The 26,861-nt window shown below is 36.1% G+C and overlaps 1 protein-coding gene across 1 annotated transcript in view; it reads right to left on the bottom strand.

Moving 5' to 3' along the window:
* Nucleotides 1-26,861, bottom strand: part of LOC122000234 (myosin-17-like) — a 45,010-nt gene that overhangs the window by 7,460 nt on the left and 10,689 nt on the right. The window contains exons 2-25 of the mRNA XM_042554708.1: nt 25,789-25,932; nt 25,552-25,697; nt 25,317-25,473; nt 25,131-25,189; nt 24,877-25,036; nt 24,613-24,762; nt 24,327-24,463; nt 24,091-24,237; nt 23,856-23,957; nt 23,707-23,764; nt 23,533-23,634; nt 21,989-22,026; nt 21,684-21,810; nt 21,432-21,602; nt 21,185-21,316; nt 20,973-21,082; nt 20,805-20,865; nt 19,463-19,640; nt 16,904-17,109; nt 16,619-16,738; nt 16,456-16,554; nt 1,916-2,137; nt 1,469-1,608; nt 875-1,035 (exon numbers count right to left, since the gene is read on the bottom strand). Of these exons, the coding sequence (XP_042410642.1) occupies nt 875-1,035; nt 1,469-1,608; nt 1,916-2,137; nt 16,456-16,554; nt 16,619-16,738; nt 16,904-17,109; nt 19,463-19,640; nt 20,805-20,865; nt 20,973-21,082; nt 21,185-21,316; nt 21,432-21,602; nt 21,684-21,810; nt 21,989-22,026; nt 23,533-23,634; nt 23,707-23,764; nt 23,856-23,957; nt 24,091-24,237; nt 24,327-24,463; nt 24,613-24,762; nt 24,877-25,036; nt 25,131-25,189; nt 25,317-25,473; nt 25,552-25,697; nt 25,789-25,932 (3,127 nt within the window). The remainder of the gene's footprint in view (nt 1-874; nt 1,036-1,468; nt 1,609-1,915; nt 2,138-16,455; nt 16,555-16,618; nt 16,739-16,903; nt 17,110-19,462; nt 19,641-20,804; nt 20,866-20,972; nt 21,083-21,184; nt 21,317-21,431; nt 21,603-21,683; nt 21,811-21,988; nt 22,027-23,532; nt 23,635-23,706; nt 23,765-23,855; nt 23,958-24,090; nt 24,238-24,326; nt 24,464-24,612; nt 24,763-24,876; nt 25,037-25,130; nt 25,190-25,316; nt 25,474-25,551; nt 25,698-25,788; nt 25,933-26,861) is intronic.

The following is a 26,861-nucleotide window of genomic DNA, read 5'->3' as shown; positions in this document are numbered from 1 at the left end:
ATAGAGGCTTTTTTTAGCTTGTTCAAAAAATTCTTTTAAGAACAAAGAAATAATGAAGTTGTGGAATAATTGGAGCTGGCATGCTAGATTAAGTAAAAATGTTTAGGTTTCCAATGAACAACTGCTACATCTATTTCTTTATGAACTGATGATCAAGTTTTAACAATCTCTTTGAAGGGATGGTTAGTCCAAAGATACAAAACAACAAAGCCTTATTTTAGAGAAACACTACCATTATGGGAATGTACACACAATAGAAAAATTACATCAAACCATTGAGGTATGATTGCTAATATCTGACAAAAAGAAAAAAAGTATCCTAATTTTCATATGATCCATCCATCATTTATTGCCCTTTTCTAAAGCTAGAGGAAGTGCATCATCAAATAGTGGGTATGAGAGGATAGCATGAGAGTAGTGGGTATGAGAGGATAGTATGAGAGGACAAAAGTGGGATCCTCAAGCAAATGATTCCCATTTCAATGTAGCTTATGTAAAAAACTTTCTTTGACACAATGTACAATTTCCTGCTATGGAACTCACAAAGGAGTGAACGACTCAATTTTTTAAAGATAAATGTACACACTGATTAATGTTATAATGTCCTCAATATCAAACAAGATGAGACAGGACTAGTTGTGGTATGCAGATGTGGTGCATGGATGTGGTATGTAAAATAACGGTGATTTTATTGGGTTGAATATTTTATTTTCTATCTATTCTTCATACACACACACACACACAAAAAAAAAAACCCTATTGTGAAAGTTTAGATTTTTTTAACATCTATTAGGAAAAAACTCATTTGCCAGCACTGTTCTCTGGTGTTCTTGACTTCTTGTAGCAAAAAGTCAAATAAATAGGCAGCAAGAACCTGGGAGATGCATTCCCATACCTATTCTGATAAGGATACATACCAGGACAATGGTTGCTTCTGAATTTGTGGTTACTAATCGACTAGTTGGTGAAATTGCAACTGCTTGTTGACGAAGAACTTGGTTCTCTGATTCCACATTTGATACTTTCTCTTCAAGTCTATTTTAATTGGCAATTATAAGTTACTGCCTCTCATAGCGAAATGACAGAAGATTTGAGTGATAGATATAACTAATAACTTATAATATCAACATCATAATCATCATTAAGCTGTATTTGTTTCAATTATTTAGGGTTGGTACAAGAATGTAACTGTTTGAGATCACCACAAGAATATAAAAGGCATGAATCTTATCTCTTTAAGTTTCATATTCGTAGATTTAGATAAATACTGATGCTGGTCGTATAGGCTCAATGGAGTTCTCAATCTTCAACATCCGGGTTTAGGATGGGTGCTGATGTTTTCTAATTACTAATAACTTATATTACTCTAGATATTTTAGATTCACCTAGTGTTATAGAACCTAAGCTTTTCTATATGTCTGTTGTCAGTTATCTCTCTAAGTTAACAAACACAGATTAGACATAGCACCTCCGAATAGTTTCTTGAAGTTGATCAACTTTCATCTCAAAATCCTGAACTTTCTTAACAAGTTGGTTATATCTTGCTTGTATTTCACTCTTTTCTTTATTGGCTGCATCAGTTAACTGCTTTTTTGCTACCAAGGAAACCTGTCATGATAGCAAAGAGAGGAGAAGAAATAAGGTCATTATTTTCAGATTGTTGGATTAATTAACCAATTTAACAAGTATACAATAAAATAAACATTTCTGCTATATTTATCCTGAGCTTGTGACTTGCAATGTTTAACCCAACCAAGAAAACGTTCAACAACTAGTCAACATGTACAGACAATTATTAGTAGTTGGTAAGTTGCAAATATTTTCACTCTCTTAGATATATAATGGTATAAAAACTATACATGTAACACTATCAGTAAAAAGCGATCAAAATAAAGTTGGAAATAGGCAATCATACCTTCAAAAGCTCAATTTCAGATGTCAATGAATCAAAATTTCGTCTGTCATCAACAAAGACACGTGTTTCCTTGATAACTGGAGATGCTTCTTCCATAGCTTTTTGTGCAACCTTGCGTTCCTTGATGACCATCAACTTTGCTTCTTCTACTTGTAGTTGCATCATATTTAGCATATCCTTAAGTGTAACAATTTCTGTATCTTTTTTCTCTTCAAGTTCAACCTTGCATAATGCAGTAAACATATATCATATATATACCAAAAAAACACACAACAATGTAATTTATCCAAAGCATATCAAAATTATCATGTCCATGTTCAAATTATTATGTCCATAATCCATATTCGACAATATATGTGTGAGATACGACAATTAAATAATAAATGTTGATTAAAAAAATTATCTTGTAGAATTTCTTAGCATTTTAAAGAATTTTTCGAATTTAAACAGAACTCGTATGACATGTTTAAGGAAATAAATCTATTAGGCTTAGAGAAAGTCTACTTGAAATATCAATTAAATGGGAGTTGATTGATTTAATTAACATAACGTCATAATTAATTAACCTAAGATATAAATATCAAAACCTAGGTTTCCTAACCCTATTCTCCTAATCCCTTCTCTTCTTCTCCCTGACCCAAGTCACCGTTGCCCCTCTCCCTTCCTCCCCAAGTCAACGCCACCCTTCGCGTGAGGTCAGAGTCACGACCTGCTACTATGGGTCGCCACTGGAGGGCTAAGACAATGTCGGAGTACTGATCCGCTGTCATCTCACACAGATGGGGCCTAGGGCAACAGCTGCAACTCAACAGCTCTTGTTGTTGCCCCGTTTTGCCATAATTGTTGTTGTGCGCGTGATCGTTGGCACAACTCCCTACCTTGCCGACCGTTGCTCAGTTCATTGAGCCATTGCCACCGGCCCTCCACCGCGTGCTGCCCCACTGTGCTGCTGGGGGAGGAGAAGTCATCGGGTAACGAAACCCCCCACACTTCCTAAGTTTTGTTCATTAAATACCTTATGGGAAATTTAGCTCAGAATGTGAAGGAATTGTGGGATGATTAGGATAATTCAATTAAGGTTTCCTAATCGGTTTAGGATTAGGGTTGGTTATTAAACTTATGATAGAATTGGTTATTATTTGTGTTCTATGTTGTAGGATTTTGAGCTCAAGGCAGACCGTTGACTTGAAGACGATTAAAATGATCTACAGATAAAGGCAGGTATTTTCTTTCCTTGACTTCATTAGTATATTGACCTTAGCACATGAGTATAGTTAGATAGGCAGTTTATTACCTTGACTCTATTCTTATTTAGCTTGAGTTTGATATTTATGTGCTTGACCTTAGAGATGATCTACTTGATATCCATACAGTCTCATCTTTGGCTATCCATATTTCGTAGTTGTATACACGTGTATGGTGTGTACTATAGGTGGTTATTCTTTAGCTATTCATATTTAGTAGTTGTACATACGTGCATGATGTGTACTATAGGTGGTTATTCTTTGAGTATTCATAATTTGTAGTTGTACATACGTATATGGTGTGTACCTTAGGTGGTTTCTCTTTGGCTATTCATGTTGTTTAGTAGACACCTATTAGTTTCTGTATATACATTGTTTACCGTTTATACTTCTAGATATACCTGTATAACTATCGCATAGTGATAATTATATTTGTAGTTATGATTATTTACATTTTATTCATCATTGACATGTTGTCGACCGTGTCTCCCTTATAGTTGAGAGAGCCGTCAGTCATATTATCTGCTCACTCAGCCACTCGGGATAATGGTAGCTAGAGTTCCGTGCAGCTTGTCATGTTGTGTCCACTCGACCACTCGAGGTAGTGGTAGCGGAGTTGCATGCAGACAACGACCTCCTTGGTATGTAGCTAGATAGCTACATTGTATATTGTCCAACCAATTACTTAGATGTAGTGATAGCTGGAGTTGTGTACAGTTGTTATAGTCCTGCCCATTTGATCACATAAATGTAGTGGTAGCTGGAGTGATGTGTAGGAGTGGCTATACATATGCATGTGATGTATGTTTCATATAATGGAGATACTTATTGCGTATGCTTGTGATTTGTTGCATATGTTTGAGATATGGATGTTACATGTGTTTGACATTGCCATACATGTTATATACTGTGATATGTTGCTCGTGTGGTTACGAGTAGTGTTGTTGCAGATCTTCATTTATTACTGTTCATTATACTATACTTAGTAGATCAATTTTGGTATGGGCATTTATTATGTTCTTATTGTTGTTTATGTTGATATTACATGTGAGACTATATACCTTTAATCTCCTTACACTTAGTTCATGCACTATCTATCTTTTATTATCTGCCGAGTCATTTGAACTCACTACCCCATTTGTTTTCTTTCTTCCTCATGTAGTAGATAAAGGATATGTGAAGTTGCTTGGAGATCATATCTGCTAGTCCCATGTCACATCAAGAGTTTTCTACGTTATTCGTTTACATTTTGCTTACACTTTGGTTTTCCGAACACGTACATGTAATAACTGTCTTGTGCGTGGATTTTGTTTCAGTTAGGTACTTTATTATGATTATGGTGCTTGTTAGGTTTAAGCCGTGCTGACACGCAGTCTATCAAGTTATGTTTGGGTGGTTTTCATATGTCTTTTCAGTTGTAAGTTTAATATTATTATCTTGCGTGATTGTGCTTATAAAGCTGTGTGGGCTAGTTATCATGTCGTATCGAACATTGTCACAAGAGATACCATTTATATCATCAGACAAGTATATTTCTGGGATGTGACAATTTATAGTATCAGAGTCATAGGTTGCGAAACCTATTTTTGTGTTTCAGATTTCATGGCTTGTTTTCTCGAGATGACTTTATGAATTTTGATATCAGACAACGACATGGCATCTCCGAGCTATAGGAAGGTCGTATAATTGTTTATCTATACTTCTATTAGTACTTATCTAGTTGTCTATAACAGGAATGACACGTGGTGGGTCAGCCACTGCTCGCGGCCATGGTTCGGGTTGACCACGGAAACGACCTGTTGAGTTGATGAGGCTTAAACCTCTTTCCAGAGAGGTGAACTTCTCTGGAGTTCCGATTGATGCTGAGTCAGGAAGTAGAGGTCAGGTCCATCAAACCACTACTGGAGATCATGGGTTACAGTATCAGGGAATACCATCAACGGTACCAACCCCTGCTACTACCAGCTGCGTAAAGGATAAAGCTTGCATACCATTGTTGGCTCAGTTAGTGAAGGATCGACTTACACTGTTTCATGGAGATTCTGACTCTTGGGTTGCTCGTGTATAGTTAGATAACTTGGAAGACACATTTGAGTACATGATTTGTACTGATGCAGAAAAGGCTAAACTAGCTGCATACTAGCTACGGGATCAGGCTGTTACTTGGTGGAAAATGTAGAAGACAATTTTTGGAGAACAACACATCACTTGGTCATTATTTCGAGATGCCTTTGAGAGGCAATACTTTCCTTCTCCATTTTGTATGGCTTGTCCTCGGGAATTCTTAAACCTCAAAAAAGGTGATGGAGTACAACGCAGAATTTAGCCGACTCGTTGAATTTTGCCCTCATCTTGTAGCTCAGGATTGCTATTGAATGTTCCAGTTCACTCAAGGCCTTGCAACATATATTCAGATCCGGATGTTAGGATCTTTGGCACCTATCGGGAAGGGCTAGATCGAGCATTATTTATATAGATGACTCAACAACGAGTGTTTCAAGAGAAGGGAAATAATAAGCAGACATCACAAAATGGACCTCTAGATCAAAAGCATCAGGTTGCGCAATAGAAAGAGAAACAGGAACCAAGGCTCATGAGCTATTACTGGAGAGTCTTCTCGACCACATAAGTCGGGACGATCGTCAGCAGGATCTTCTCATTTCCATTAGCAAATCGAAAAAATGACATTGGTATGAACAAATGTCTATAATGTGGTTCCATAAGTCATGCCAAACTAGATGGCCCTCTAGACCAGGCTATATGCTTCTATTATAAACTCCTAGGGCATATGTGCTGAGATTGTACCTTGAAAGCACAATTGGAGACTACTGATGTTACCCTCAAGGGGGTCAACCCACACCATCTCAACCACAGAGAGGATCACAGAGAACTCAGAACTCTTCATGACAGCAGCATTTGTTACCTCCACATGTGTAGGTATACTATATCCAGGGTCAGGAGCACACAATGATACCTACGACTATAGAGTACCCGGCAACAACCTCTTTCTATCAGACATATCGAGCACAACGGTACTTATCCACCTCCACCTTGGCCATATCTGTTGCCCCAACATCAATCTCAACAGTCAATTACTGTTCCTCCGATCCAACCTTAACCGGTTCCAAAAAAGCCGCCGTCGAACTCAGAGGTTGGACGAGTCTATGCAGTTACTCGAGAGGAGGCACAATGAGCCGAGGGATTGGTCTTTCGGGGTACTATTTCAGTTTATTCTAGCAGATTCAGTGATAGATATTGGTAGTTCACATTCATTCATATCTCAAGTGTTTTTGGATCAAATTATTAGAATTCCTATACTTGGATCATGTGAATGAGCTGTATCTCTACCATATGGAGAAGCGCTGACCATCAATCAAGAAGTCATGGGATATCCTTTGAACTTCGGTAGTCATACACTCATGGTGGATCTTCAAGTGCTTAAAATGGTGGAATTTGACATCATCCTAGGCATGGACTGGTAGGCCACTTATCATGCTACAGTCAATTGTCGGGTGAGAGTAGTCACCTTTCGACCTTCGAACCAACCCTCTTGGGAATTTGCTGGGACCAAGGATGATGAGATTTATCTTATTTCAGCACTACAAGCACATACACTATTATCCCATGGTTGGCAAGGATACTTATTATCACAAGCTCTGAGACTATTATCCCATGGTTATCAGGGATACTTATTATCGTTGATGAAGACCGGTGAGGATGGTGCTTCGCAGCTCTCGGACATTCATATAGTTCGAGAATATCCAAACGTGTTTCCAAAAGAACTCCTAACTTGCCCTTAAAGAGGCAAGTAGAATTTACGATTGAGATGATTCCGAGTACAACACCGGTATCAAGGTCCCAAACCACATGACACCAAAGGAATTAGAAGAGCTAAAGATACAACTACAGGAGTTGTTAGATAGAGGATTTATCCGTCCTAGCGTTTCTCCGTGGGGAGCTCCGGTACTTTTTTGTCAAAAAGAAGGATGTATCACTAACATTATGTATAGACTATCGACAACTGAATACAGTCACCATCAAGAACAAATACCCTCTGCCATGAATAGAGGATCTATTTGATCAACTCAAGAATACCTGTGTATACTCTAAGATTAATTTACGTTCAAGCTATCATCAGCTTAGAAGGGATGCCGATGTACAGAAGACAACTTTTCGAACTCGGTACGGACATTATAAGTTTTTTGTAATGCCATTTAGGCTTACTAATGCTCCGGCTGTTTCCATGGACTTGATAAATCGAGTATTCCTAGAGTACTTGGATCAATTTCATTGTCTTCATTGACGATATTTTGATATATCGGTCTGCGAAGGAACACAAACAACATCTTCACATAGTTCTGGAGATGCTTTGACAAGAACATTTCTATGCGAAATTCAATAAATGCGCATTTTGGTGGTCCTCAGTGGGATTTTTCAGACATATTATTTCTAGTAGAGGTATATCTGTGGATTCTCAGAAAATAGAGGTGGTACTCGTTAAGAAGTTCGGAGTTTCTTGGGATTGACTGGACATTGCCGAAGATTTATAGAGAGGTTTTCCGGCATTGTTATGTCGTTGACTCGGCTAACCATAAAAGAAATGAAATTTACCTGGACATAGGCTTATGAGGTAAATTTTCAAGAGCTTAAACAAAAACTATTAGTTGCACCCGTCTTAGTGCTTCCCTCTGGTAAAGATGGGTCTGTGCTCTACACAAATGCATCGTTTTAGGGGTTAGGTGCAGTTTAGATGCAGCAGGTAATATCATATGCTTCTCGTCAGTTGAAGGATCATGAGAACAATTATCCTATTCATGATTTAGAGTTAGCATCCATCATTTTTGCTCTAAAAATATGGAGGCGCTATTTGTATGAAATCACATTCAAGATTTTCACATATCACAAGAGTCTTAAGTATTTGTTTACTTAGAAGGAATTGAACCTTAGGCAAAAAAGATGGATGGAATTTTTGAAGGATTATGACTGCATTATCAACTGTCATCCAGGAAAAGCCAATGCTATAACAGATGCTTTGTGTAGAAAATCTCAAAGGGTTCTGGCTAGTCACTGAGTAGCAGTTACAAAATTAGTGCAGGGGTTCATAGAGATGGGACTGGTAGAACAGGGATAGACATAGCGGGGGATTTTAGTATCCATGGATTTTCATGTGATGAGAACGGAATCCTATATTTTCAGGGAAGATTGTGTGTTTTTGAAATACACCCTGTCAAAGAGGACCTACTTCAGCAAGCGCATCAATCCAAATTTGTGATACATCCAGATGGTACCCGAATGCACAAAAACTTGAAACACTTCTATTTATAGAATAACATGAAGAAAGACATTGCGGATTTCGTAGCTCAATGTCTAGTACATTAGTAAGTGAAAGTTGAACATCAGAGACTAGCAGGATTACTTTAGAAGATTCAAATACTAGAATGGAAATGGGGGCATATTACGATGGACTTTGTTGTGGGGTTATCAGAATACAGAAGGAGCATGATGCAATTTGGGTAGTCATTAATCAACTAAATCTACTCACTTTTTATCGATCTGTAAGACGGACCTGTTGGATCGCCTAGCAAAGTTATACTACAGAGAGATTATCAGACTTCATGGTATATCTCTGAGTATCATATCAGATAGAGATCCGCGATTCACCTTATGGTTATGGCAGAGTCTCCAAGAGGCAATGGATACAGACAGTGAATGAAATGTCGTTCCGTGCCTAACAAGGACAGTTTTTACCATTCCGCCATAGAGGCGAAACCGGCACATCATGTGCGCGCGTCTCAACGTTTTTAGCGGAGCCGAAAGCGTCGCGTGACGCCTCCAGAGTCGTCGGAGGCATCACGGGCGCGCCCGCATCGCTTCTGGCGAAGCCAAAAGCATCGCGGGACGCCTTCGGAACCGCCGGAAGCGTCACCAGATGCTTCCGGTGCCGCTAGAGGAGTCGCCGGACTCCTCAGGCGCCATCATCGGCGTCGCGCCAGAGGTGGGCACGGGCAGGCGAGCGTTGCTAGGTTTACTGTACAAAATTCATATTCTAATTTAAATAAATTAAACAATTCCTAAGGAAGTGTGATATTGAAAAAATCTTTTATTAACCCTAATTAAATTATCCTAATAAAATATAAAAAAATATTTAAATTTTATTAAATAATATTATAAAATTGTTTATAATGTTTTAAATTTTATTTAAAAATTATAAAAAAAATTTAAAAATTCTAAATTTTTTTTAAAAAAATTTATAAAAATTCTAATAAATTAAATTTATATTATGATATTTTTAAAAAATTATTTTATATATTTTTTACTATTTTAATGTTTAATTGATATTCTAATTTTTTCTTACTATTTTAAATATATTATTTAAATTATTAAATAAATAAATAAATATTCAATTTATATAATTATTATATATAAAATAGTATTTTGTATGAATTTATATAATTATGATTATTTAATTTGAATTATTAATAGATCAATTTTCTTAACAAACTATATTAAATTATTTTTTCTAACAATATTAAATTATTTAATAATAGAGAACTTATATAAAATCAACATACAACTTATTTTTAAATTATAAACAATAAATAAATTTATCTAATAATTATTATATATAAATAAAAAAATAAAACTGTATTGGTACGACACAATACGATACCGAAACCATATCGTTTCTGGTCGAGATTTTAAACCTTGGGTACAGAGCTCCGTTTGAGTACAACTTCTCACCCACAAACAAATGGACAGTTAGAGCGTACTATATAGACACTTGAGGATCTGCTGAGAGCATGCGTAATGGATTTTAAAGGCAGTTGGGAAGATCATTTACACTTGGTGGAATTTGCCTATAACAACAGGTTATCATTCTGTTATTCAAATGGCACCTTATGAGGCTTTATATGACAGAGCATGTCGATCCCCTACCTTATGGAAAGAAGTTGGAGAACAACAAATTCTTGGACCATAGTTTAGTATGACGCAGAGTTAGTACACACCATTAGACGAAGAATGTCGAAAGCCTAGGATCGACAAAAGAGTTACGTAGATCGGAGACGGAGACCTTGGAATTTTCAGTGGAAGACCATGTGTTTTTGTGTGTTTCTCCCACTAAAGGGGTTAAGATATTTGGACTGAAAGCTAAGTTGGCTCCTAGCTACATTGGGCCCTTTCAAATAATAGAGAAGATTGGTGAGGTAGCTTATTGGTTGGCGCTACCACCGACCCTTGCTGGTGTGCATAATGTGTTCCATGTGTCCATGCTGAGGAAGTATGTACCGCATCCTACTCATATTCGGGAAGATGTGTTGATCTCACTCTAGCCAAATGCAACCTGTGAAGAAGTTTTCATGTGAATCCTAGATCACAAGGAGCGCCAATCGTGAAACAAAACAATCCGACTCATCAAAGTTGGATGGCAACATCATGCTGATGAGGAAGCAACCTAAGAGCTTGAAGAAAAGATTCAAGCTCGTTATCCACACCTATTTACTTGAGGTGTGTGTAGTTCCTTTAGTACTTGAACATGCTATTGGTTACTTATCACACTTAAGTAGGAAATTTATAGATCAAATTTTTATTAGTGAGAGAAAATGTAAGATATGACAATTAAATAATAAGTGTTAATTAAGAAATTATCTTGTAGAATTTTTTTTGGAATTTTTTTTAGGAATTTTTCAAGATTTAAACTGAATTCGTATGACATGTTTAAGGAGATAAATATATTAGGCTTAGAGAAAGCCTGCTTGGAATATCACTTAAATGAGAGTTGATTGATTTAATTAACATAAAGTTATATATAATTAATTAACCTAAGATATAAATATCCAAACCTAAGTTTCCTAACCCTATTCTCCTGATCCCTTCTCTTCTTCTCCCCAACCCAAGCCACTGTCTCGATTGCCCCTCTCCCTTCTCCCCTAAGCCAATGTCACCCTTCGCATGAGGTCAGAGTCACGACCGACTGCTGTGGGTTGCCACCGGAGGGCTGAGAAGCTATCAAAGTGTCGATCTGCCACCATCTCACGCTGATGGGCCTAGTGCAACAACTGCGACTCTACGACTCTTGTTGCTACCCAGTTTTGTAATCGCCGTTGTTGTGCGCTTGACAGTCGACGGAACTCCCTGCCTCATCGGCCGCTGCTCCATCCATTGAGCCGTTGCCGCCGGCCCTCCACTGCAGTCGTGTTCCACTGCGCCGTTGGAGAAGTCGTAGGGTAACGAAACTCTCACACTTCCTAAGTTTTGTTTATTAAATACCTTATGGGAAATTTAGCTCAGAATGTAAAGGAATTGTGGGATGATTAGGATAATTCAATTAAGGTTTCCTAATCGGTTTAGGATTAGGGTTGATTATTCGACTTATGATAGAATTAGTTATTATTTGTGTTCTATGTTGTAGGATATTGAGCTCGAGGCAGACCATTGACTTGAAGATGGTTAAAACGATCTACAGATAAAGACAGGTATTTTCTTTCCTTGACTTCATTAGTATATTGACCTTAGTGCATGAGTATAGTTAGATAGGCAGTTTATTTCCTTGACTCTATTCTTATTTAGCTTGAGTTTGATACTTATGTGCTTGACCTTAGAAATGATCTACTTGATATTCATAGTCTCATCTTTGGCTATCCATATTTCGTAGTTGTACACACGTCTATGGTGTGTACTATTGGTGGTTATTCTTTAGCTATTCATATTTCGTAGTTGTACACACGCATGTGATGTGTATTATAGGTGGTTATTCTCTTACTATTCATAATTCGTAGTTGTACACACATGTATGGTGTGTACCTTAGGTGGTTTCTCTTTGGCTATTTATGTTGTTTAGTAGACACCTATTAGTTTCTATAGATACATTGTTTACAGTTTATCACATAGTGATAATTATATCTGTAGTTATGATTATTTACATTTTGTTCATCATTGCATTATATGCATGTCGTCGACCGTGTCTCCCTTATAGTTGAGAGAGTCGCCAATCATATTATCTGCCCACTTGGTCAGGATAGTGGTTGCTAGAGTTGCGTGCAACTTGTCATGTCGTGCCTACTCGACCACTCAGGATAATGGTAGTAGAGTTACGTGCAGACAGTGACCTCCTTGGTATGTAGCTAGATAGCTACTTTGCATATTGTCTAACCAACCACTTAGATGTAGTGATAGCTGGAGTTGTGTACGGTTGTCATAGTCCTGCCCATTCGATTACATAAATGTAGTGGTAGCTGGAGTGATGTGTAGGAGTGACTATACATATGCATGTGATGTATGTTTCATATGATGGAGATACTTATTGCATATGCTTGTGATTTGTTGCATATGTTTGAGATATGGATGTTACATGTGTTTGACATTGCCATACATGTCATATACTGTTATATGTTGCTCATGTGGTTACGAGCAGTGTCGTTGCAGATCCTCATTTATTACTATTCATTATACTATACCTAGTAGATCAATTTTGGTATGGGCATTTATTATGTTTTGTTTTTATTGTTGTTTATGTTGATATTACCTGTGAGATTGTATACCTTTGATCTCCTTACACTTAGTTCATGCACTATCTATCTTTTATTATCCATTGAGTCATTTAGACTTACTACCCCATTTGTTTTCTTTCTTCCTCAGGTAATAAATAGAGGATATGTGGAGTCGCTTGGAGATCCTATCCACTAGTCCAATGTCACATCGAGAGTTTTCCACGTTATTCGTTTTACATTTTGCTTGCACTTACATGTAATAACTATCTTGTGTGTGGATTTTGTTTCTGTTGGGTACTTTATTCTGATTATGGTACTTGTTAGGTTTAAGTTGTGTCGGCACACAGTCTATTCAGTTATATTTGGGTGGTTTTCGTATGTCTTTCAATTATTAGTTTAATATTATTATCTTGCATGATGGTAACTCTGCCCATGATGACCGGTCATGGCCGGCCCCAAGCCCGGATAAAGGAGGAGGGTTGCGTTAAGTTGCCAACCAGCGTCAAACTATGGCAAATATTCAATGAATGAATCTATTAAACTATTGTGCTAATGCTAGGTTGTTCCCCGGAAGGAACGCGTTGCAGGGTCCAACTGTAACTTCTCGACAAGGACCGCTACATCTCCAGAACTCGAGTGTAGTGATAAATATGTAAGAGTTCGCGTTACAGGGTTCGACTGTAACGTCTCAACAAGGACCGCTACATCTCCATGAGAACTTGGGTGTAGTGTTAAATAGGCAAGAGTTCTCACATCATAGGTTAGATAAGAACAAATATGATAGAAAAACTAATAATCTAAGATTTGGAACATAGGAACTCTCACTGGTAAATCAATGGAGGTAGTAGATATGATGATTAGGAGAAAAATTAGTATTTTGTGTGTACAAGAGATAAAATGGACAGGTGAGAAAGATGATAGAGAACTCGGGTTTTAAGTTATGGTACACTAAAAAGAGTAAAGCAAGAAATGGAGTGGGTATTATTGTAGATAGTTTGTTAAAGGATGAAGTTGTAGGAGTAGTTAGAAAAGGGGATAGAATTATAGCCCTTAAGATAATAGTGGCGAAAGAAACTATGAACATAATTAGCGTATATGCACAAGTAGGATTAGATAAAGCTACCAAATCAAGGTTTTGGGAGGACTTAGATGAAATATTACAAAATATTCCACCAAATGAAATGATTTTAATAAGAGGTGATCTAAATGGGCATGTCGGAGTGAAAAATGAGGAATATGAGAGAGTACATGGGAGTTATGGGTTTGGAACGAGGAATGAGGAAGGGAAAACTATATTAGATTTTGCGATAGCATATGACCTTATATTAGCTAATACGTTTTTTAAGAAAAGAGAAGAACACTTAGTCACATTCAAAAGTGGGAATAATAAATCGCAAATTGACTTTCTTATGGTTAGGAAGAAGGATAGAAAGATTTGTAAAGATTGCAAAGTTATCCCTAGAGAAAGCTTAACTACCCAACATAAGGTAGTAGTGTTGGATATACACCTCAAACATAGTATCAATAGAAAGAAAATATATATAATTCCTAGAATTAAGTGGTCGAAGTTAAAGGATGGGAAGCAACATATATTTAAGGAGAAGGTAGAAGTACAAGCATTAGGTGAAATATACGATGACTCTAATACAACATGAGATAAGATGGTATCAAAGTTGAAAATAGTAGCTAAGAGTGTACTCGGTGAGTCAAAAGGACATGCACCACTAAGTAAAGAATCTTGGTTGTGGAATGAGAAAGTACAAGAGAAAGTGAAGGAAAAACGAATAGCTTATAAAAAATTATATATTTGTAAGAATGAGGAAAACTTAAAAAAATATACAATAGCCAAGAAAGAAGCTAAGAAAGTAGTGAGTGAAGCAAAAAATGAAACTTTTGAACGGTTATATCAAAAATTGGATATAAAAGAAGGGGAAAGAGACATTTATAGAATAGCTAAAGTGAGAGAAAGAAAAACAAGAGATCTTAGCCAAATAAAATGTATTAAAGATGAATATAATAGGGTATTAGTAAACGATGGAGAAATAAAAGAGCAGTGGAAGAGATATTTTCATCAACTTTTTAATGAAGGTTTAGGTGACCAACTTAACTTAGGTAATTTAATTAGGTCAAATGAGTATAGAAATTTTAATTTTTATCGTAGAATTCAAACTTCAGAAGTAAACAAACTTTAAATGAGATGCACAATGGAAAAGTCATTGGACCAGATGATATTCCGATCAAGGTATGGAAGTGCTTAGGGAAACAAAGTATTAAATGACTTACAAAATTATTTAACATGATATTGAAAACGAAAAAAAATGTCTGATCAATGGAGGATAAGTACTTTAGTTCTCTTATATAAGAATAAGGGAGACGTATAAAATTGTGCAAACTATAGGGGTATTAAACTAATGAGTCATACTATGAAACTTTGGGAAAAAGTAATAAAAAAAATTAAGGAAGAGACCACAGTGACAGAAAATCTATTTGGGTTCATGCCTGGAAGGTCAACAATAGAAGCTATACATCTTCTTAGACAATTAATTGAAAAATATCGGGAGCAAAAACAAGATCTACACATGGTATTCATTGACTTAGAAAAAGCTTATGATAGAGTCCTAAGAGAAATTATATGGAGAATTTTAGAAAAGAGAGGTGTTAGCGTAATATATATTGAACTAATTAAGGATATATATGAAGATGTAACGACCAGAGTAAAGACTTCAGGCGGAGTAACTGAAATATTTCCAATAAAGATAGGGTTACATCAAGGATCAGCTCTCAGTCCCTATCTTTTTACACTAATTATGGACGAACTCACTGCGCACATTGTTTGCAGATGATATTATTTTGGTAGATGAGACACGTGAAGGAGTAAATGCTAAGCTAGAATCTTGGAGGGAAACACTAGAAGGGAAAGATTTTAAGCTTAGTAGATTAAAGACAGAATATATGGAATTTAAGTTTAGCAATATTAGAAGTAATGAAACAATTGTTAAGATAGGAGAGGACGAGTTGCCCAGAACCGAGAGATTTAAATATTTAGGATCATTTTTACAAAATGATGGAGGGATTGAGAGAGATGTCTTACATAGAATACAAGCAGGATGAGTGAAATGGAGGGGAGCGTCGAGTGTTTTATGTGACCGTAAAGTACCTCTTAAACTTAAAGGTAAGTTCTATAAAACCGCAGTTAGACCTGCTATGTTATATGGAGCTGAATGTTGGGCTATGACTCGAGCACATGAGCAGAAGATGAGAGTTGCAGAGATGAGGATGTTAAGGTGGATGTGTGGACATACGAAGATGGACAAAATAAGAAATGAGAGCATTAGAGAGAAAATCGGAGTTGCATCTATTGAGGAAAAACTCCGAGAGACACGTTTAAGATGGTACGAACATATACTTAGACGACCAATAAATGCTCCAGTTAGGCGATGTGAAACTATAATAAACATGCATATCAAACGAGGAAGAGGAAGATCAAAAAAGACTTGGTTAGCAACAATAAAATAAGATAAAATTTATTTAAATATAGATGATGATATAATAGGAGATAGAGCTCAATGGCGTAAAAGGATTCATACAGCCGACTCCACCTAGTGGGAAAAGGCTTGGTTGTTGTTATTGTTGTAAAAATAAATCTTGCATGATGGTGCTTCTAAAGTTGTGTGGACTAGTTATCTAACATTGTCACAAGGGATATCGTCCGTATCGCCGGACAAGTATGCCTCCGGGGCGCGACAATATCTATTAGCGTCATCTTTTCACAAAAAACTCAAATATGATAGATGGAAGTAGAAGTTACCCTCACTCGTTTCTCCAACTGCAAACGCCAACTTAACTCCTCCACTTGCTTCTCAAGTTTGTTCTTTGCCTCTTTCAAAGCCCCTGTTTCTCTTGCAGCCTGTACAAATTCAAAAATGACTAACCTGCAAAAAGATTTAGAGATGGAGAAAATTGAAACAAACCGTTTTCAAAGTTCTGATCACTCTCCTGGCAAGCCTTTTCCGCCAAGCACATTGAAAAGTAAGTGCTGCCTTCTGCAAATTCATGTAATATGAGTGCCCACTGTAACAACGCCACTGAGCCTACAAACAACAAAATTATTCAAAATAAGACCTCTAGATGCGTGAAACAGTGAATACACAACAATCATTTGTTAGCTGAGTACAGGTGTAGTCATTACAACAAACTAAAATATAAAAATGCCCTCTAGTTAAATAAACTGCTTTCCGTATTGGAATTTAACTTACCTGTATACAAATTGCAGCTTTAGTGATTTTGCGGAATGTAAATGCATTACGAGCAATCATTGCTCTTATGCATGCCTGCAATGCAACCGCTGAAGATTGTAGTCTGCCATAGGATTTTCTTGCAAAGTAACAGTGTAATTGTTTCTGAATTTTTACTGCTGCTGCCACTCTTCTCATATGCTCAAACAACTTAGCTGCCAACCTTCCTGCTCCAGAAAAGAGAACATTCACCAATAGCATGAAAAGTAGTAACTGAAAATATCTGCATAGACCAAGCCAAGGATTCAAACAGAAAAATTTCCAAAGATTTATACAACCTAAGGCTAATATATCACAGTATCATTATTCCAGTAGTAGCTTAATTGATGGTATGAATTAGCTTAAACCCTTATTCCTTAGCATTGCAAAACACATTATAGAATGTTGATCGCCATGGATGAGACTTATCATTCTGTTGGAGGACTGGGTGGAGGGAGGGAGCTGATCTGCAAACATAGGAGTTGCCTGCACTCATCAAAGGGACCCCTCGTGCTCCCCCCTGAAGTGGCAGCAACAGATGCCTTCACTAAGGGGATGTTATCTCAACCCTCCATGCAAGCAAAGGGAATCATGACCCGAGTCTCAATATCTAACATCCTGCCTGTCCAATTGACAGCAACCACGCCACCTTCCTACTTCCTTTTCCCTCTTGATCCACATCTTCGCTAACTCTCCATCCAATTGAAAGGCATGGCCCGCTGTCATCGTTCTTCGCCACTCACTCACCTACTTGGCCGCACCTTCAATCATAGCCATCAGGATCACTCCATCAAGCAAAGATGGGGAGGATGTAAAGTGAGACTTAGGGCCAAAGTAGTCCAGTCCTCTCTTGATCTTGGGTATCTTTATGTAAATGAAAAAAAAGGGTTCCTTGCTCTTTTAAAAATAACTCCCCTTCAATGGCGGCATTTAATAATTTATGGGGAAATTGGTTATTGAAAACATATGGCTAAACTTTTGAATGTAAAAGTGAAATTTCAAGATATTCTTGCTATGTTCTATTCTAAATAAATGTTATCTATAAATGAACAACAAAGTTAAAGCCCTTCCCTTGCTGATGGAAGATATTGTGGTGTTTAGTAAGATATTATGAGCTACTACGAAATGGTCTTTTTCAATAACAAAATTAGGAACCTGGCCCGTTTACGGTCTGTTTGGGAGGAGGTGAGGGAAGGGGAAGGAAGTGGAAAGAAGGGGAAGGAACCTTTACACCTTATTTATTATTTGCCCTTATCTACTTGATTATTTTATTAACCATGGACTCATATGTTATTTCTTTTATCATATGCATCATACTGGATATGACTCATTTCTTACTTATCACTTGCTTAAAATTTCCTATTGTCTACTATTATACTATAATCATGCCCCACATGCTGAAAATTGCTTAGACTCATTATCATGCTCGTGATGTGCCATTGTTTTTACTATTGTTATGGCCATTTTATCCACATTCACATCTTGAATGCTAACTAGAATTAAAAATATTACTCACTTGTTTATCAGCCTCTTGCTAGCCCAGACTTAGTTATGGCCACTAATGTTTAATAATAACACTCAACTAATTACCAATATGCAAGTGGTTTGGCGAGCTAGTCGTACCTATGCTAAGCATACACAAAGTACCTCTTTTAGGGATAGTAGGGAAAATCTAAAAAGCCACATGCTCAAACTTGCTATAAAGCATTAAAACTGTGATACAAAAATTTCCCAATGTAGCTTAAAAATATCATACCACATACATTTACTTTGCTAACTTTATCTTTTATTATTTTTCATCTTCCTACTATTGCATGTGCATATTATTGCATTCTATTTTCATCGCTAACATCTTTTATTGTTTTGCCTCTAGAGACTGTCTGAGGCAAGTGTCAAGATACCATGCATATGTGATTCTTTCATCTTCTCCCCTTTTCCACCTCTGGATCTTCTTCCTCTTGTTCTCTTTCTCCCCAATTCGTTCCTCATTTTGCCTCAGTTACCCATGCACGAGCATGCTCAACATGGCATTAACACCATATTGCTCTGGTTGAGGATTAAAACCAATGCTTAAAAAAAAAATTTGAACCTTCTCCCCATAGTTGAAGACAGTTCTAAACATTTGAAAGGGGTTCAGATGTATACACAACATGGCTTAACATGACACTTCCAAGCATGCTTCCATTACCAACTGAACTGGTCTCAAATATTACTTCTTAATTTGACACTACTTTTCTCAAATTAAGGATCAATCCTAAGCAGTATATAAACCTACAATCCTAGGTATCATTAAAAGAAACAGTTTTGCAAGAAATAACAAAGGGGACTGAATTTTATATATACAACAACGACTAAGTCTTATCCCACTAGGTGGAGAAATAACATGACATTAATTTACCAAATAGAAGCATGGTTGGAATGAGGAGTACGTGCCAATACTAGCAGGACATTTGTTCTAGATTACCAAATGGGTCATGACATAACTAACAGAGAGGGAGAACAGTGAATTATATTCAAGTTAAATAAAAGTTGGGATTGCACCTCTCCAGAGTGATTGCAGGAAAATAGATCTATGTCTTAGTACAATGAATGCTCTACGGGTGATGTATGTACGAATTTTCCTCTGAATAGTTGTGGCAGCTCCTCCTAGTATTGCTGCTCTTCGAGCATCCAATTGAGCCATCAGACCAGCTCTTAGAAATACCTTAGTCTTGCCTAGCTGCCAAGGCAAACAAGATGCAACCTTAACAGAAGAATACTAGAAGTAGAAGGTAGTTTAATTACATTAATGGTTATTTTTTAGTATACTAGCAAGATAGGTATATGGATACAAGATGAACACAAATATATAAATTAGCAAAATACATTCTTCAAAGCAACTCTAAACTTTCATCTGCACTCTAAAGCAGTGAAAGAACATCAACAATTTGGAAGAAACTGTAATGTACATTTGTCTGTTTTAGTAATTTTTCAATTTTGACAAAAAAGGGAACAAACCAGGATTAAATAGTATTGTTATCTCATTTGTTCGTCTAGGTTGACTCTTACTAAATAATCGGGACTACCACAGCTTGATGATGATGATGAACTAGAGTTTTTACTGGTTTGCCTGCTCTAATATAACAAGCTAAACCTGATTAATGCAAATGCTCTGGCTTGAGTGCTACACTAACTGCATTATTTTCTAGTGTTTACTAAGTCCACATCTTACTAAAATTTACTACATAGATACTCGGTGTATATAAATTGTCTTCTCTAAACACACTAGGAGTTTCTTTATTCCTCTTCAAATAAGATCATATATGATATTTGTTCACATCCATTTGAGTGCCCACTTGGAGTAAAAAAAAAAGGCCATTTAATATATTTAGAATATTTATGTCTAAATTATTGCATTTGAACTTACCCATAGAGCTATAGGGATAAATTCCACTTGATATCCAATTTCTAGAACATAATGGATCTCAAACTATTAGATTTACTTGAATATGCAATCATGCACAATAAAACATGTTATTTAATTAAATTAAAGAAGACTAATCACTTTTTTGCAAGACTTCGTTTACAGTTTGCTTATCCTAGTAACATCATTGATAATTGATATTAGTAAAAAGTTCATGAGTAATTGATTATTTTTTATATAATTTAATTCATTCCACATATATCATCAATATTCATCCTAACTTTTTTATATCTGAATCTTTGGTGATCAAACATGAACCTCATCTTTATCAGTATAAACAACATGGTTATTGTACTCAACTTTCTTTTGTTTTCCTTTAACACTTACAGAAGCTTCTCTGTATAATTTGCCTATAGTTTTTAGGATTCAAATATCTATTCAGAAACAAGAGATAATGTATTTCAGTGACATAGGACTTACTTGGTAATCTTTTGCTCCAATTTTATCTAGAATCTTTCTACACGCAATCTTCTCATCATATCTATTATGAGAACCAGAAAAGTTGTATCGAGCAGCACAATATATCAGCAATATTAAACAATTAAAAACACACCAATAAAATTGTCTGGAAGCTAACAGCAGACTTACTGTCCTTCTAAAGCATTTGGCTCAAGAAGAGCAAACCGAAGGAGAAATTCATAAAATGTTCTACGAGTTGGATATCCAGCACAACTTATCTTTATTGCTTCAAGAACACCCTATAATAATGTCCAATGAGCATAACGAACATACAAAATGATGCCAAGATCAGATAAGATTCAAAGTGGTCTAGAATGGTTTTCATAAATTTGGGAGCTTACACCACAACGTAGTTGGCTGGTGACATTGATGTTCTCAAAGATAGACGGTTTGAGGACATTGTTTGGCTTTATGCATCTAATGTAATGAGGTTGTGTGCAACTCAAGGTATCCATCAGAGCTTGAAGTTGTAGCTGAAATTTATTTTTGAAAAAGGAAGTTAGCAATAATGCAATACAATCATGAAAAGTGAGTAATTGAATCTTACATCTATTCCCACAATAGATGAAAGAAACTAAGAAATATTACTTTAAAGCGAGACGCAATCGAAGAGAATTTGGATGCCTTTGATGTGACTTCAGGAAGTGATGAAAATAAATTGGCAACAAAGGGACATTTAGAAGCATGGAGTAAATCCAGATGCTCTGCCACTACATAGTCTTTGTTTTTGTCCAAGAAATAATTGGCTTGATATATTACCTGTAGATGTAATAAAAGAAAATTCAACAAGTTGCCATCAGAAAGCTGTAAAGTAGGAATTTTGACAAAGTTTGTACAAACCTCGCCTGCATAATGGTAAATGGTAAAGTCACTGCTAGAAAGCTTAGGTTTAGCAAACCTCTTGTTATTTCTAAAAGTCTGATACAACTTCTGAGCAAATGTTCTATGTGTTGACTTCGGGAACATACTGTTTAATACATGTAAAAGAAATCAAGTATTGTTAACAAGACTGATATAAGGAGAGTAATAAAGGACATATAATGAATGCATGCAAAGTGATCAGCATCAAGTTGATTCTCTGTAGTAATCTCATTGTATAAGCAAAAAACATAAGCTATGAGAAACAATGCAAGAGAAGTGCTTACCAAGCTTCATCTAGGAGAGCAATGATGCCACCAGGTTTCTAGAACAAAAGGAAAATGTCATGGCACTAGCATTAGACATTGAATATTCAAGGGGAAACCCATCAAAGAAATAAGGTCAATCAACATCTTGCATGTTTTCTTTTATTATAATTAAAGAGACCATGTCAAGGAAGAAAAGATTACCAAAAACCAAAATGATAATAAGAAAACAATGAAAGTGCAGGTTTCAACTGTGCCAACAATAGCCCATATGAATGAATGCAGGCGGACATTTGGTTAAGTCCGCAAATACCCATCTTTCTTCCAGGATGGTAAATATAAAAGTAAGAATGAAAGTTTGGAATGTAAAAGCATTTTTTTTTAGTTGGCATCAGGTATCCAGTTCTTCGAACCAACTAATCTTTGGGTGATTGGCCCGGCCCCACGGAAGTTTTCCACTGGCCACTCAAATAAATTGGGAAGCGCTCATGGAGGGCCATCCAGATGGCTAGCATTCTTAGGCCCGCTTCTCACCGAAGGGAAAATCCCCTGCAGTGCACCGCAGTTGATATTAGAATCTTAGATCCCTTGGTTATCCATTGGAGAGCCTAACCATTGCCCCTGGAGCGTTAAAGCCATACTATTTACTATAGAAAATATTGTCATTTGATACAAATTTCCCTTAGTCAGTGTAAATTGATTAACTTAACAAAGGGTTGGTTGGTTGGTGGTTGTTGTTGTTAACAAAGGGAGCTTAGTGTTATTGTTGAAGAGAGTTCACAATTTTAGTTGATACTAATAAAAGCTCTCTTTGTTTTTGCAACATTATTGATTGAGGTAAATGCCCTAATTGTAAAATCGCTGACTTAGGCATAATCTTGTAGGTAGGCTCTCTTCTATTTCCAATGTTTGTTGCCCATTAAAGGATCAAGGTTCTCTACACACTTTTTATTATTTTAAAGAAAAATTATCTGTGCTCTAAAATTCATTTGCACGTTTTATCTATTGATGCTCTTACAAGATCCTCATATGTTGAGCAACCGCTTATCCAACTTAGACTCTCACAAATTATGGACAATTTGTGGACCAATGAACAAAAGCAATTTCATGATTTCTGAGATGGCACAGTCCTAAACTTATAAGATTTTTTTAAAAAAAAATCAATACTCTAAAACAAAGCTAACAATAAAAAATAAAGGGTTAATTGAAAAGGTAAGTAATCATATCCAAGTCAGTTAGTAATTATTGCAAAGTGTCAAATATAACGACCATTTTGAGACCTCAAAGCACATCTCTGAATCTATATCATTCTCGTGAGGATGACAATGTGAATATTGTTTGAGTGGAATAAGAATAAATGAGGAAATATAATGGAATCGTAAGAACATAAGATCTGTTTATTAGAGCATAAGCATAATTTCTTCCAGAACAAATATGAACACAATAAGGAAGACCAATCTTATGCATTTTATGAGATAAAATCACTCAACTGAGCCATGATTAAACCAAAATCAAACAATTTCCTTTATACATTTCCCCCTGAAACAATTTAACCATTAGTATACCTTCTCAATTAAGTCAAGCACATCTTGGTTATCAACAAACTCTATGTAGCTCCAATCAATTCCCTCCTTGGTATACTCCTCTTGCTCCATTCTGAAGACATGCTGTAGAATATATCATGTGTGAATAGCTTTTAACTAAAGTATCTGAGGATGATGCAAGATCTTCAAGCAGACCTGATTAAAATGTTGCTGCAATTTTTCATTGGTATAATTGATGCAGAATTGTTCGAAACTGTAAGTGAAATATAATAATAACCACCTATCAAGCTTCATCATCAGTATTCAATAAAGCTTTACAGAATTTGACTGATGAATTAAATTACCTATTAGATGTGAAACTTTCGAAACCATAAATATCAAGAATACCAATGAAATGCTTTGAACTCCTGTCCTGACCGATTGATGCATTAATTTTATCGACCAACCTGTTGAAAAGAATATCAATACTGAGCTCAAAGATCACTCATTTATGTACGCAAAGAAGGTCCTTAACTGAGAAGCTTGCCCACATATGTTTGTAACAGTACATAATAAACAAACTGCAACAACATATATTACCAATTAAATAAACGGGAATAGATTATTTTTGCTAAACCATCTCTGCTAACAATTGCAGAACCAGGGTCAAGACTTCGTGTAATAACTTCTTCGGGGGTTACCATGACATGCTTAATTAGTGCATTCTCAAGAAGATGAGCATCACACCTTGCATAAACAATACGAATATCCATTATTCTGTTGGTTAGAAATGTTTTGACTTTTGAGTATTACATAAGCAGAAAGTTTAACCATACATGAGAAGTTCAGCTGCCATGCTTAGGTGAAAGTTCGATTTATCATTCTTAATAACTGCTGAATCTATTTCTGCTCCCTTTGCAAAATCAACGTTCCCGAGATGAAGGATGGCAGCCACAACCCTGAAGATTGCCTCCTGAAGAAACATTCAGAGAAAATAACTCTTCTCATGATAAATTATGATATCACTAAGAAAACGAAGAAAGAAAAGTTGTATTGTTGTTTTCTAAACAGAAATAATCATAATAAAAAAGGAGCATAAAACAACTAACAAAAGAACTGCACCTGTTCCTCCACACTTATGCCAATTATATCCATGGCCTTTCTAGTTGCTAGATAATCTTCAGCATCGTCCACACCATCCAATTGAAAACAACTGGATTGGTTTAAATAATTGAATGACTTAGGACTCTCCAACTTATATTTCTCAATATCCTGCTATGCAATACAAGTAGATGTGATTTATTCAGTCTGATTATAAATTGACAAAGCATTAACAAGGTTAATGCCTGCATGAAAGGAACAGTCAAGAATCAGACATTAAGCCACCTTATGAGGAGCAGCACATAGAAGGTAAAAGCAATGGTAATTTCTCTCAGGATCATTGATTTGGCATACACGAGATTTTTCAAGCAAGTAGGTTCTAATAGCAGCTCCAGAGATCCTCCCATTTTCATCAAATTGAATCTCAACAAATTTACCAAATCGACTTGATTGTGACGTCATGAACAGGAATTACATATGTAACAGTTAGGTTAAGCATAACTTTCCAAAGATTAAAATAACAACAAAGAAACATGTACCTTGAGTTGTTGTTTCGTACTGTTTTGGCATTCCCAAAAGCTTCAAGAACTGGATTAGACTAGTAAATACATAACAGATTAATACAAACTGAATGCTAAGATTTATTTTTATTTAAGAAGACGAGGGAAGCAAATTCTTCAAGTATTAAATAATTCAATGTGAGAACTGGCTCAATCTTGTCTTACTTCTAGAACTTGTTGTTCAACGGTCCGTCCTTCAATTCCAGATCGTCTACCTAAGTATGCCAGATATTGCATAAGCAACTTTGTCGTTTCAGTTTTACCCGCTCCACTTTCTCCACTGACCAATATGGAGTTGTTTCTTCCTTCATTAATCATTGCCCTGTTTCCATATGATACACCTCATGCTAAGGGAGAAAATCTAGCAACTTGTACAATAATTTACCAGCATTAAGTTCACCTGAATGCAACATCAGCAATTGCAAAAACATGTGGGCTTAGCTCGCCAAGTGCTGCTCCTTTATATTGTTCCATCATATGCATATCTTCCAGATGTGGCAACCTTTGGAAGGGGTTTACTGCAATCAGGATATTACCAGTGTATGTCTGGGAATTTCAGGAGATTTACAAAGAATTCCTGTGATCATTTTTTAAGTCAATAGCACGACAACTGTAATACATATGAGACATTTCTTACATATATTTCATTAAGCTCATAGCGTGTGGCAAGGTTTTGCAAGACACCAGGTTCATGCAAATATGATAACTTTATCATGTCATCTACTCCTGCAGGTGGAGCTTCTGTATCTTTTGGAAACACCTTCAACAGATTTGCCACAACCTTTTGCCAAAATAAAGCAAAGGATTACATTATTTAAGAAAGATATCAATGATTGAGGCCTATAGATTATATGTTAAATGAAATAGTATCTAGGCATGTAGTCAGAGAGCAAATAGTTGAACTGGTCCATTATCAATTTATCATCCATATTTAGTAAAGTCAATGTTACAACATTTTGTGTCCTTCCACACATTCCTACTGGGAACCATCTCATTAGCAAGGTTTTGTCTGACCTCACCTTCTACAATGTGGTTAGTCCGCAAGGAACCCTTTGATTGGTAGATTATTTGGATCAACAGAAGATGGTCAAGGTAGCTTGACTGCAAACCAATACAATAGATGATAATGTAGTCATAGGAAGAGTCCTTTTTGACATCAACAATTTTTGTTATCACCGACCTAGATGAAAGAACTAACTCATTAACTTTTCTACTAGAGTCTAGAATATAGGATGCAGCATTGACCAGCTGGAAAGTTAAATAGTTGGCTTTCAGTAAGTATGCACTTCTAAATATTATTGTTGAGGGAATATAAATTGACTTAAATATTTGTAGAAAAAAGATAAACTCAAGTAATTATGTTGGTTATATTGATACTCTCTCACCATTAACTAAATTGGCAATGATGTAACTATGTCTTTATATTGCCACACCTTATATTAACGTTTTCATCAACTTAATATTAGGGTAAAAAAACATAGCTATTTTATACCAAGGCCTATTATACGAGGCTTCAAAAGATCTTCATTTCAAATGCTCATGATATGTTCATCAATATCTCCTTGTTTAACTGTAGATCCGAGATATCTAAACTCTTCCTTGCACCTTCTGTTGGTGCAGGGAGCACCAGATGATCGAACTTGAGTTTTGATTATGACAAAGGGTTCAAAAGTTAAGATGTCTTGTGATCTAACAAGTGTAACTGAGCTT

Source organism: Zingiber officinale, chromosome 7A, assembly GCF_018446385.1.
Source record: "Zingiber officinale cultivar Zhangliang chromosome 7A, Zo_v1.1, whole genome shotgun sequence".
NCBI classification, from domain to species: domain Eukaryota; kingdom Viridiplantae; phylum Streptophyta; class Magnoliopsida; order Zingiberales; family Zingiberaceae; genus Zingiber; species Zingiber officinale.
This window is presented reverse-complemented; position numbering and strand designations above follow the sequence as displayed.